General features: G+C 37.8%; 1 protein-coding gene across 5 annotated transcripts in view; it reads left to right on the top strand.

Annotated features, from left to right (window-relative positions):
• PDE4D (phosphodiesterase 4D) overlaps positions 1-11544 on the top strand; it is a 624925-nt gene extending 613381 nt beyond the window's left edge. For all 5 annotated transcript variants that reach the window (XM_027808274.2, XM_005432720.4, XM_027808288.2 and 2 more), the window contains 5 exons: positions 957-1056; positions 4806-4960; positions 5450-5572; positions 6017-6199; positions 6777-11544. In XM_027808274.2, coding sequence (XP_027664075.1) covers positions 957-1056; positions 4806-4960; positions 5450-5572; positions 6017-6199; positions 6777-7187 — 972 coding nt within the window. In that variant the 3' untranslated portion in view covers positions 7188-11544. The remainder of the gene's footprint in view (positions 1-956; positions 1057-4805; positions 4961-5449; positions 5573-6016; positions 6200-6776) is intronic.
• Positions 11545-12472: the final 928 nt, after the last annotated feature.

The raw sequence follows: 12472 nt of genomic DNA, 5'->3' as shown, positions 1-12472 counted from the left end.
GATTTGCCCTAACTTTCAAGAAGGCCTGCATTTTGACTCTTATAATGACCAATCTTTCATGTTACTGAATGCTTCTGCTTTACCTTCCTCTTAAAGAGAGGGTTATAAGTGGACCTTAAGACTGTTCACAGGTCTCCATCCCCAAAGACTCAGGAATTATCTTGGGAAAGCTTTTTTCTATCTCAAGAAGAAAGATCAGATTATGTTATTAAATCACCACTGGCTTCACCAAACAGCTGAACTGGTCGTCAGTAGCATTTGGGTGGGGTTTTTTTTCCAGATCAGCTGTTTTTCATGGCCTTGTTCTTGGCAGAGCTTTAGCCAGTAAAACAGTGATGTCTGCCCAGTGCCACTGCTGACTGATCATTACGAAAACAATTACTGGGTGCTTGTGACAGCAGGTGACTGGGTTCAGTGACATGCCAGCTCCGTTGCAGTCCTCTCTTCCTATCTTCCTAATAATGTCATACAGAGAAAAATCAGTAAATGTTAAGTAAGATGCCTTGTGATCTTTCACCATTGACTTTAACATAATTACAGAAGATGTTTGTCTTTCAAGTATAAGACAATATGTAGGAGTCAGGCTGAAATTTTTAATTTCAATTTGTACTATAAATTAGAAACCTGTACTTAATGGTCTAATCTGTACTTAGTGATGTAATAAATGTGGATTTATTTACAGAGAAGCTGAAAAAACTTCAGTTATGGAATTTAGTGGTGTTGTTGGTATGAAGTATGGATCTTTGACTTTGGCCAAGCTTGAAATATTTGTGAAATTTTACATAATTGACAATTTTACAAAAGGTTGTGATAGCCTATGTGTAAAATTTCTTGAGATCTGTGATACATTTCAAATGTGTTTTGCTTGTTCAGACCTAGATTCAAGTAGAGTCCTTTTTATTGAAAGCACTTTTTCGTTGATTAGTGATTGTCATTTCTGTTTCATGATTTTCTAGGCAGTGTTCACAGATTTGGAGATTCTTGCAGCAATTTTTGCCAGTGCAATACATGATGTAGATCATCCTGGGGTTTCAAACCAGTTTCTTATCAACACAAGTAAGTTTATTCAGTGGTTTTCTCAAAAATTTGCTGCAAGATCTGCTCATAGCACCTGAAGAATACATAGTTCATTCCTTGTTCTCTTCTCTCTGTGATTTTTCTTAGTAAATAGAGAGGTGTTTGTATTTTAAACTGGGTATTATTTTGCATTTCTTGTAACTTTAGAAGTAATTTATGTAGTACTGTCTAGCAAGAAGTACTAAGACATTAACTGTAAACCTGGCACTGTTTCAACACTTTCATCCAATAGGATGTTGTCTCTCCTGGAAATGAGTGGGTACACATTAAATAAATAACATTGCAGGAGAGAAATAAAGGAAGATTAAATAAAAATCAAGAAAAGGAAGACAACAGGTGATGGGTTTATATTGGAAGCATATGATACGACCGAGAATAGCCATACATTTTTAAGAAATTCAGGAAACAAGTTTCTTTCTGGCAAACAAACTGGCAGGCCCCCGCCTCTCTCTCTCCCTAGCTGCTGTTCTTGGTTTCTGATCTCTGCATACTCATGCTACGCAGACTAAGTTTCTCAGCCTGTCCCTGCAGCATATGGCAATTTATTGTTGTTGTTGAGTCTCTTGCTGGCACTCCACGTGTGGAGGAAAAAAGTCGTAATGAAATGTGACCCTAATGTCGTCTCCCAATTTGAAACCCACTGTACTTGTTCTGTGTTCCTCAAGGCTGTTCTCTGCAGCATTTCATGAACCTCTTCTACAAGAAGAAAAATAGTGTTAGCTTCTTTGAACCTGATCATGACACATTTGCTGAATGATTTGTTGCCTCAGTGTGACCTGCTTTGATTTCAGTGGTGTATGCTACTCTTACGAGGAGCACGTTGTAGGTCAGTGCAAGTTCCATCATGCAGTGTTACTTCTGTTGCTGTATGACAACTTCTCCTTTGACGATAAACTGACCCAGAAGTACAAAAGTTGAAGTACTTCTAATAATCCAAACACTTCAGAAGAAAAAGCTACAGAAAGGGAAACATTTGTGTATTTTTGCATTTGAGCGATCTGGTTGCATACTTACAGATACTGTCATTCCTGTACTGGGGTGAATCTATTGCACTGGTGCTAAAATAACATGACCCCAAATCAGTGATACAGTTTGAAGAAGGGAGCTCTTCTGAGTCATTGGTGCTGTATGTTCAAATAAGACCTCCACTCCAGTTTAGCCTGCATCTAATTTTATTTGTCTTAATGGCCTGAAGGCCACCCTATAGTGAAACTAAATTTGATGACTCATCTCCATGGAGGAGGATTAGGATTGACTCCAGATTTCTGGTGTATTATTGGTAAACTATACAATTCAGCAGCATGGTATAGGAAGAGAGTGAATCAAGCTTTGTGCACAAACTGGATAATACCTAAACTCGTAGAGTGGGCATATGTAAGTAATGCTTTTATTTGTTTGTTTAGTCAGAACTGAGTACCAGAATACACAGATGTCTCTGAGGTGGTATGGGGAAACCATCAAGTTGTTGAGATTTAAGCAGGATGGCTGACTAGTTGGAAGGGATCAGTAGCGATGCATAAAGCTTTCACTCTTAGGCAGACAGTTGAAATTCAGCTCAGTTAGGAGTGATTCTGATGCTGTTTGTTGAGTGGTTTGGAAGAAACATCTTGTTTTTCTCAGTTCAGCTTTTGATAGAGAAGGCTTCTGTCTTAATCAAGTAGTATCACTAACTGGAACTGCTGTTGGCAAGCTGAAAGAGGCAAAGTGATTTTATCTCTTTTGAGTTACTCTGTGTACAAGGAAGAAACTATAGGGACAGAGACAAGAGACCATCTAATTTAGGGCTGCTACATTTTCGTAACCTCTAGAAGATCTTTTGTTTCCACCTTGTCTAGTTTTCCGGTGAACCTTACAATGTATTAGCATTTCACTAAAAAGTAGAACAATACATTTTAAGCCAGCATAATAGACTTACAGTTACTGTAAGTATGTAGTTATTTGACGTATTCCAGCTTATTCTTTATAACTATTTGCATGGGATATTTCTGAATATTATTTCCCTATTTAAGGATTTAAAGTCTATTACACAGTGGTCTAAAAATCTGATCCCTTTTTAATGCTATTAAAGAACAAACGAATATGGATTGTGTTAGCATCAGAGGAGATGCTTATTTGATCAGTGTAACTCTGTCCTTACAGACAAATACTCTTGAAGCTTGTAATGTGTTACAGAGATTACTAAGTGGGAACTTAATTCCATTCCACCTCCGTTACAAAGTTGAGCACATTCTAGCTCTGTCTGTAGCTCCGGCCCTTCCAAAGTATTTTGGCAATGTTGAGTGTTTTGCAGTTGAGGCTCACCAGAAGGCTGTTTGAGAGGGAAATAAACTAGTGCCTGTCTTTGTAAGAAAAATAACAGTTAGGCAAGTTTTGTAAATGGTCAGTGAAAGATGAAAGAGAGATCAGTTGACGAACTTGCTTTCTTTTTCCTTTTTGCTGTTACAATTTTGCTGCAATCAGGATACGGAGAGGTAGAGGAAGGGTTTTCTGATTCAAAAGATTGATGCATTCAAAACAGGAGAGGAAGACAGCAGGAGAATGAATAATGAGACTAACGAAGTCTGAAAAGCAGAGGTTTTATAGGCACCCCATTGAGTCAGCGGAATTTTAAAACAAAGCAGCTATAAAAGAAGAGTAGACAAAGAATATAATAGACTGACGTACTGTTAGATTTAGGATAGAACAGCTGTAATAAATAGAAGTTAATATCACACATGACAAGTGCGGTTGCATAAAAAGTATTTGGTTTTTTATGACAGACTCATTTGCAAGCTGTGCCTTAAAACATACACAAACTGACTGTGCCATATCCCCCATAAAAGCTAAAGCTGTGCAGAAAGTTGTCATAACTGCTTTATTTGTCGGAGCTGGCTGTTCAGTAGGTCTGAGCAGAGAGATGCAGGCCTTGCCTGTGTGCCTTAGCATAGGCATTGCTGGGAAGGTGCATGTTGTTCTCACAGCCATCTGCAGTGAGAGTTCAGAATGCTTCTGTCGGAGAGGCAGCACTACAGCGTCAGGCACTGACCACGCTCAAGCGCGAGGCAGGAGGCAAGGCCACTGCTTGTATTTTCAAGCCACATGATGACCTTCCAAGAAAAAGACCAGAAGTGTAACTGTTCCCATCCTACCAGCCTTCTCTCAAAATATCCAATTGTCATGGACTAATGACCCGTGGCCCTAACTGGCAAGGCACCCGAGTGCCTTAGCTAGCTGCCGAAGGGCACGGTGTGAAAGCAGAGTGCTCTCTGCCTGACCTGCAGCAGAGCCTCAGCTGTGAACACATAGCCCAGGTCTGAGTGCTGGACAGCTGCAACTCGATTTAAACAATGGAATTTTAGTAGTTCTGGAGGAGAGAGACATGAGAAGAGAAAACGTCAGAGTGTTTTTGTTTAGGTGTGTTTATGCAGATAAAATTTCCCATGTGACCTCATGCAGATATGAAAATGTATTCTGAAAAATACCTTCCTTGTATTTTTTCTAACTCGCCACTTCAGGCATGTGTACATGCTTCACTGCAAACTGTTTTCTTTATTTTCCTCAACATACCTTGCCTTGATTTGTTAAAATGTTCAGTCATTAATTCTGTAACTTTTGATACTGTGTGAACTACATGAACTTTCTAAAAGTTCTTCTGTAAATCTTGTTATAGATGTAATAAATTTGAAAAATCTCAAAGGATTTGGTAGAAGCACCGCCTTTAACGTTCTGCCCTGCAATTGTAATTGCAGATTCTGAACTTGCCTTGATGTACAATGACTCATCAGTACTGGAGAATCATCACTTAGCTGTGGGCTTCAAGCTGCTGCAGGAAGAAAATTGTGACATTTTCCAGAATCTGACCAAAAAACAGAGGCAGTCATTGAGGAAAATGGTCATTGACATTGTGAGTTATGCTTGAGAATCCCTCTTTCATAGCGCTAGCAAATTGAATAATAAAGCCCAAAGCATTTTGTGATAAATTACTTGTCTCTAGACCCATAACCAATGAAGTTCTATTGTGTCATATCCAAACATGAATCAGTTTCAATAACCATCTATACTTTTTTTAGAAGGTATACAATCCTGCTTCAAGCTGTTTTCTTACTGACACATATGCCATTTCACCATCACAGTTAGAAATGTGCTATCAAATTGATGATGAATTCAAGCTGATCAGATAATTCTGAACAATCAATCTGTTATATTCTTAAAGTAACCGAAATGAAAACTTACTATTTTGGACACTAATGATATACAGGACTCAGACTTTTATAGTGTGTTCAGACACAGGAGTTATGGGTTCCCCCCAGAACTTTTTATGTATTCAGAGGGTTTTTTATAAAACCAGTAGAATAATTTACATAATACTTTCTGTTTGTTTGTTTGTTTCAAGGTACTTGCAACAGACATGTCTAAGCATATGAATCTATTGGCTGATTTAAAAACCATGGTAGAAACCAAAAAAGTGACCAGTTCTGGTGTCCTACTTCTTGATAACTATTCAGACCGGATTCAGGTAAGAAAATTCATCTGCGAATTGTCACTTGCATCCTTAATAACGTTGGCCTACCCATTCTCCAGCTTGGGTTAATTGACTGTCCATCCTTACACCATGTACTCTGTTAGGTACTGAGTGTCTTTCAGAGAGTGATGAGGTGCTAGAGTACTTTGGCACTAAATGAGGCTTTGGCCTTTCCTTCACAGTATCAGCACTTAATTGGTCTTCCTCTCAAGGATTTTCTGTCCCTTATGCAGGCAGAAGCAGCAGAAGCAAGGTAATTCATGGCTATTACTGGAAGTGTGAAAAACACCCAAGCACATAAAGTTTTTTTGCTGTTTAGAATAAATCTTGCACTACATGTATTTTCAAGATTCTGTTTCACAGTGACCAAAAGTGTGAATGGAAAATGAGCTGGTTTTCTGCAGTGCAATAACACAGCAGCTGTTCAATTTATTTTAGGTTCTTCAGAATATGGTGCACTGTGCAGATCTAAGCAATCCAACCAAGCCACTTCATCTCTACCGTCAGTGGACAGACAGAATAATGGAGGAATTTTTCCGTCAGGGAGATCGGGAAAGAGAAAGGGGAATGGAGATAAGTCCCATGTGTGACAAGCACAATGCATCTGTAGAAAAATCACAGGTAATTAATTTTAGTCGATAGTTAAATAACACGGTATCGCACATTAACAGAAAAGGATGGTCCACAACCCTGTTTAGATTCATTTCTGAATGCACCATTAATTAATTCACTTGCTACTCAGGAGCTGAGGGGAGCTGAGATTTTTACTGTGAAAACATGGTGCGTGGCAGTGTTTGCTGAAGAGATTCCATTGCTGTTGTGACCTGCAATGTAGCATACGTGTCAAAAGAGAGTATGGTACAGCTGCCCATTAGGGTTTCTTTCAAAAGCAGAATTAGATGTAAAGCAGCTGTTTGGCTCACTGGGTGCAGTAGAGTTGTTTGTAATGCTGATTTGAACAGTTCATTTGAAAACAAATCCTTTCCAAGTCCTTACCCAATATCCTGAATCAGACTTTTGAAATGTAAAAGACCCTATTTACTACATAAAACAGCATCATTTCCTTTCAGCCACGTTTAAGGGTAATACATCTAGTATCTCATACTAGTGTTATATTTCTCGTACTTTGCATGACTTACAGGCATAGTTGTTTATTTCTGTTGAATAAGAGGTCATACTAATTTTGTATTTGAAACAGGTGGGTTTTATAGACTACATTGTTCATCCTTTGTGGGAGACGTGGGCAGATCTTGTTCACCCAGATGCCCAGGACATCTTAGATACACTGGAGGACAATAGAGAATGGTACCAGAGCACAATCCCTCAAAGTCCCTCTCCTGCACCTGATGGCCAGGAAGAGGGTAGGCAGGGCCAAACTGAAAAATTCCAGTTTGAACTAACACTGGAGGAAGATGGTGAGTCAGACACTGAAAAGGACAGTGGAAGTCAAGTAGAAGAAGACACCAGCTGCAGTGACTCAAAGACACTTTGCACCCAGGATTCAGAATCCACTGAAATTCCTCTTGATGAGCAAGTAGGGGAAGAAGTAGAAGAGGAGGAGAACCACACAGAACCTTGTGTGGTAGAAGACCATTCTCCTCACACGTAACAACCAAGACGCAGTCTTTTGCTCTCTTGCCCTCTCCCTTTCCTTTCCTCTTTCTGTTTGTTTGGTTTTGGGTTTTGTTTTTTTGTTTGTTTGTTTTTTAATGTTGGTTTTGGGATTTTTTTGTATTTGTTTTGCGTTTTTTTTGTTGGTTTTTGTTTTGGTTTTTTGTTGGTTTTCTTTTGTTTTGGGGGTTTTTTGTTTGCTTTTGGTTTTCATTTTTTGTAGTTAAGTAATGGTTGCCAAAGGATATGTCATATGCTTCAACCATGGTCACAACTCATTGTCATCTGCCAGGCCGTTTGTTGATAAAAACTGTCGTTGATGACTCAGTTTGGCACTCAGGAATATTGTAGCCAGAATTTTCACCTCCATGGAATCAGAAAGCAGGGGGAAGAACACCCATAAACTACATTTCAATAAGCTTTCCATTTGGCAGATTTGATTAAATAAAGCATATGTTTTCAGAGGAGTACCACCTGCCAACCAAATGCTGGTATGCTTTGATAGTTTTTGAATTCATTGTATTTCACAAGCATTGTATTTTCACAAAGCATTGGATAATGTTCATCTTGAGAGGAAACAGATAGAAAATAAACAGGTTCCTACTGGAAATCAAATGCATGTAAATGGTGGGACACAATATGATTCTGTTACCAATAGGAAGATGAGCTGTAGAAACAGCATAATTTTCTAATTTCAAGTCTTCCTGATACGTGATTGAAAAAAGTGTAACCCAGTGGGTTGCACTAACCTCTGCATTTTGTATAGTATGTAAAAGAGAGATCTTTTGTAGAGCTTACTTTGAATATTAAATGTACTGAGCTATAATATTTGAAGAAAAACGCTTTTAGACTTCATCTGCTACTCTTTTTTTTTTTTTTTTTTTTTCTCTCCCAAAGAATAACTTGCAAGATTTCAGTACAAATCTGTGCTACACTGGATAAAACTTCTAGGGTTTTTCCCTTTCATTCTGTTTTTTGCACCTTAGAATCTCATGGTAGTATCAAACTGCAAACGTCTATTTTATATATTAGCGAGTTCCATGAATATCTTTTTATGTTACATAAAACTTTTTCAGTATGATAGCTTTTTTGTTTCTTTGGTTTTTTTACAGTTTTCCTAAATGCATCAGAGGAACTTGTGTTGTGCTTTTGCCCCCGTAGTGGCCTGATCCTGCTCATTCTGTCTTACTACAAGAAGTGGTCTCAGTGAAGCAAACTGGGATTTGCAGGACTAGAGCCCATAAGGAAGGTGGTGAATTGTCATCTTAATACAAAAGCAGCTTTTCTGCTATACTAAAAATTTGTCCCTCTGAAACACGGTTTCCAGACCATTTTTGGCTTGGTGCTGTGGACTCCTAAATCAGAACAGGCTAATATGGAATATTTGTTCTGGCAACAGAAGCATTAGCGTAATATTTCCAATTTTGGCTTTCTTAACTTTTTATCTGTAAGCTATCTAGTTAAGCCATTTGCTAATAGATGTATACAACATAAAAATAATTATTAGCATTATTTGTTCATGTCTTTGTTGCAAGAGGAGCTAGGTCAGTCTTGTCTTCTTGTGTTTTTAAGTAAATGAGCAATGCATCACGAGAGTTGTAGTTTATTCCACATTATTTCAATCTCAGATGTTTTCATCCTTTATCCAGCTTGTGCTGAGGAAATTTGGTCCTGAAAGCTTTTGGAAACTTAACTTGGAAAGTTAAAGGGAGGTAGGAGTAGGTATTTGTCATTTTCCGGTCCTAAGATTGGTCACATGAAAGAAGAAGGAACCTTATTTCCTCCACTTCATTCTTCTTTAAAATTGTAGGTTTGAGTGTAGAAGATGGGGGATAGTTGTCTAGGGAAGCTGGCAGACTCCCACTCTGTAAAATTCTGGTAAAATGACAGAATCAAGATGATTTCTTAACAAAGGAAGATAGCAGCAGCCATTATTTCTGCTTTGGATTAATTTTTTAGTAAATTTGCAGGTATGAATACAGGGGTCTTTTTAAGCATCTGAGATCTAGAATAAAAACATGTTCTAAAATGTTTGGATAAGAATTCAGTGTTTAAATGCATTTTGCATTCTTCTGTATCCAGGTCATAGTTTTCTCTACCTTTAGCCCTCACAGCGCCTTAGCACACAAGGTGCTGGAGGAGGAACGAGAATGAAGAGAACTCATGGGGTTTTGGTTTTTTTTTCAGGTTTTGACTTTTTGTTTGTTTGTTTATTTGTTGTTTGGTTTTGTTCTTAATTTCTTCCTGAACCTGATCCATCTAAAAATCCTTTCAATCCCCAAGAGTGCCTGGAACCTTAATAATGGACAAGCAATATAAATTCCAAAAGAACCAATGGGGACCTGAAGAGGTTTTGTATCTGCACTAATGGAAAGTAAATGAAGAGAGTAACACCGTAGTGTGAAATACACACCCATACATGTGGACAATCAAATAATAGAAAACTTTATCATTTCTTAGAGCTGGGGATATAATGCACTGTACAATCTTTTTTTCCTCTTTTGCCAAAGTGTGTTTTTAGCATTGTACACTGCTGTAAAACAATACAATTTACAAGTGGCTTTATGTGTTCTGAGTATTTTTGCCATAAAAAAATGCAGTGAATGGGGATTGAGCGGGCGGGGGGGAAGAAAATTCACCTTGCTTGTAACAGTACACTTTAGCTTGCAAGTTACTGTGCTCGATAATGCTGTATTTGAATTCTTAAATTGTTTTGTGTCATTAAAAAATGATAATGAAAGAATATAGGTAGAGCGAATAGCATTCAGAAGTTCAAAAAACTTGAATGAAATTGATTTTACGGAAAGCTTTGACAATTCTTTTCAAACGCATTATTTATTTGTGCCATGCATTTTTCTCACCAAATGACCTTACCTGTAATACAGTCTTGTTTGTCTCTGTTTACAACCATGTATTTATTGTAATGTACATACTGTAATGTTAATTGTAAATTATCAGTTCTTATAACATCACCCTTGTCAGGGTGGTGTTGCTATATTTGGAAACTCTTGGTGAGAGAATGATTATTGTGTATACATATTCCTTGTACATTTTTTTCTCCTGTAATATATTCAATGTCACCTTAGAGCTTGTTTATGAAAGATTCAAGAAAAGTATAAAATACATAAAGATATATCAATAAAAAAGCTGCAGGTCTTTGGTCCCAGGGCTGTGCCTTAACTTTAAACAATATTTTCTTCTGTTTTGCTGCATTTGAAAGTAAGGTGGCTGTGGGGATAGGGCTGGGCATTTCTACCATATTTTTAGTTACTAACTGATGGGGTTACTCATATGAGCTAATATGCATGATACTTCAATGAGCTTTCATTCATGATTCTAGTGGAAGTTCAAGCTTTTCCAGACTTCTGGCAGTATAACAGTATTGTGTCTCTGATTATCTTCTTGCAGGCTTTCATCAGGGATTATTGCAGCCATTTTTTGCTCATTAAAAAAAAAAAAAAAAAAAAAAAAGCAGCGAGCTGTATTCCAGTACTGAATTGCACTGAAACAGCTTTGGAAAGCATCTGTAATAAGCATTTGATTTTAATGCGTATTGGGAAATGGAACCATTAGAATTAAAAAGGTATAACTCATACACTTTTACAATCATCTGCAATATCCATTCTTTATTTAGTGGCACAGATTATCACTATATAAGCAAAATCCATGGAATAGGATAAAAGACAACTTCAATCTTGGAAATGCTTTCCAACACCATTATTAGTGTTGTAAGCAGACAAAAGTTTTATTTTATATAGATGAATCTAAGAGGTTGTACAGCTGTGTATAGCATAATGCACTAGATCTACAGGAGAGCGGTAAACCTACCTTTAGATCTTTCAAAAACACTAGTACTAGGTTTGCAGGTTGGACTGAGCATCCCTTGCTGTTTGACTTGTCACAATGCTCAAGAGCACTTAAGAGCTAATATCAGTGTACTTGCCAGAGCAAGGTAAATACCTCTCCTCCATTCCGGTGATGCCCAGCCCTTGTAGCAACGCGACGACTTGGTGAAAGGAGAGATTCATTTTCAAGGAAAAACAGAGCCTTCTTTTTGACACAAACTGTAGATTTTAGCAGCCCTGGCCCAAAGGAAATTGATTGCTTTTGTTTAAAACGGTATAAAAGGGACACTATAACAACAGAAATCCTGAACATTTTTTTTTGTTACTGTTCTAATTTGATTTTTCCTTTGGGTGTGTCTTGAGAGTGGCAACTTGTGTGATCATTGCACATGACTATCTTTCACTTGTTTCTTAGCCTCTCTTACAGCCTATGGGATAGTACTGTACATCAATACCTTCATATGAAATTTTATATGCAATGGAAATAAAAGCATGGGTTGGTTCTGCCTAGTTACTGTATTTGATTTTCTTTTGCAAGTTAATTTTTTTTTTACATACATCCCATAGTTGTGACATCTTAAGAGAAAGCATATTTCCAGAATAATTTGATTCCTGTATTTCTGTCATCGTACTGTTTTGCATAGATAATAGAAAATAAATGTGGAGGCAAATCAGAAAAGTCATTGAAATGTGGTATTTCATAAAGAAGTCCAATCCACAAAGGTGTTATACAGTTACACAGAAAGGCGTTCAATCTCAGTTTCCAGGAAATTCTACCATTGGTTTCAGTGGCAAAAGCAGCCTGTCCTGAGAAAATGAAACTTCAGCTTTAAGGAAACCAGAGCCAACATTGCTTAGAAGAGCAATATGCTAGGGTACTACAAAGAAAAAAGGAAAAGAATACCATAGGTAAATATTGACCAGACAATCTCAGCTCTAAATGGGCGATGAAGTTGGTTTTTTAAACACCAGCTGTTGTCTTGAAGAGAAAATGTGATCTTAATGCAGGACCAGCTGTTGAAGTGGCTTTCACGCACACCTCCTTGATCAGCATGAGGATTTTGTTGTCTGGGTGGGTTTGCTTAACTGAAAATAGTTTCTAATTGAATACAAAGAAATTCTGTCATTTTTTTCTTTAAGTCTCTTGGATCCTTCTTTGGGTTTGAGGTTAGTTTGCAAGGAGAAGAATCCTTAGGACTCCTTTTTAACCATACCTTGGTGGCAGAAGAGGCTACCAAGTGCTGTGCTGGGGACATGAAGGATGCTGCACTGAGCACAGGCAGGGCAGCTAAACCAGTTAGTGCCTGTTGCTCCTGGCAGGCTGATCCTCACAAGTTCCAAGTGGCCCTAATGGGAAAAAGTTTGCATACATCATGGCTATTATGAAGGGAAGCAGTAGTCCCAAATTCTTGTTGACAATACTAAAACTTTTTGAGTA

Source organism: Falco cherrug, chromosome Z (genome assembly GCF_023634085.1).
Source record: "Falco cherrug isolate bFalChe1 chromosome Z, bFalChe1.pri, whole genome shotgun sequence".
NCBI classification, from domain to species: domain Eukaryota; kingdom Metazoa; phylum Chordata; class Aves; order Falconiformes; family Falconidae; genus Falco; species Falco cherrug.
This window is presented reverse-complemented; position numbering and strand designations above follow the sequence as displayed.